This window comes from Panthera uncia (assembly GCF_023721935.1).
Source record: "Panthera uncia isolate 11264 chromosome E2 unlocalized genomic scaffold, Puncia_PCG_1.0 HiC_scaffold_20, whole genome shotgun sequence".
NCBI classification, from domain to species: Eukaryota; Metazoa; Chordata; class Mammalia; order Carnivora; family Felidae; genus Panthera; species Panthera uncia.
Genome location: NW_026057589.1, coordinates 22515704 through 22516363, shown reverse-complemented (window position 1 = coordinate 22516363; position 660 = coordinate 22515704). Strand labels below are relative to the sequence as shown.

At 70.9% G+C, this 660-nt stretch overlaps 1 protein-coding gene across 1 annotated transcript in view; it reads left to right on the top strand.

Moving 5' to 3' along the window:
• The first annotated feature begins 202 nt into the window (after positions 1 to 202).
• The window catches only part of GINS2 (GINS complex subunit 2), a 10743-nt gene continuing 10285 nt past the window's right edge, over positions 203 to 660 (top strand). The window contains exon 1 of the mRNA XM_049622710.1: positions 203 to 540. Coding sequence (XP_049478667.1) covers positions 451 to 540 — 90 coding nt within the window. The 5' untranslated portion in view covers positions 203 to 450. The remainder of the gene's footprint in view (positions 541 to 660) is intronic.

The following is a 660-nucleotide window of genomic DNA, read 5'->3' as shown; positions in this document are numbered from 1 at the left end:
CTCGAAAGGTACGGGGCCGCCCCGCGGGAGGGGGTGGGCCGGGCCGTCAGAGGGGCGGGGCCGGGGGCGGGGTCAATCAGGGAGGGGCGGGGTCGGGCCGCGAGAGGAGCATGGTCACGCCATAAGAGGGGCGGTGCCGGGCCGCGGGAGGGGCGGGGTTGGGACGTGAGAGGGGCGGGACGGCGACGTTTGAGGGGCGGGGCCGGGGCCGGCGGCTTGGGGACGCGGCCCGCAGCCGGGGGGCGTGGTCTGCTCTCAGCCTAGTTGACCCTCGCCAATCCGTAGGCTCGAAGCGGCCGCCGTCCCCGCCTCCCGCCGCTCAGGGGAGAGCGCCGCTTTGCTATTGGTTGCCGATGCTCGTTCCGGCCGGGGGCCGGGCCCCACGCGGTGGCGGGAAAGCTGAGGCTTCCGCGCTTTCCTGGACCTTGTAGGGCTGCGGGAAGCGCCAGCATGGACGCGGCTGAAGTGGAGTTTTTGGCTGAGAAGGAGCTGGTTACCATTATCCCAAACTTCAGCCTGGACAAGATCTACCTCATCGGGGTAAGGGCTGGGCCGGGCATTTGCCTCAGACCCCAGCTCCTGAGAAAGGCCCTAGTGTCGGAGCTTCTGCGGACGCCTGGCCTCCAGTTCGCCGAGTGGTGGGGAGGAGTGCGGGGGGGG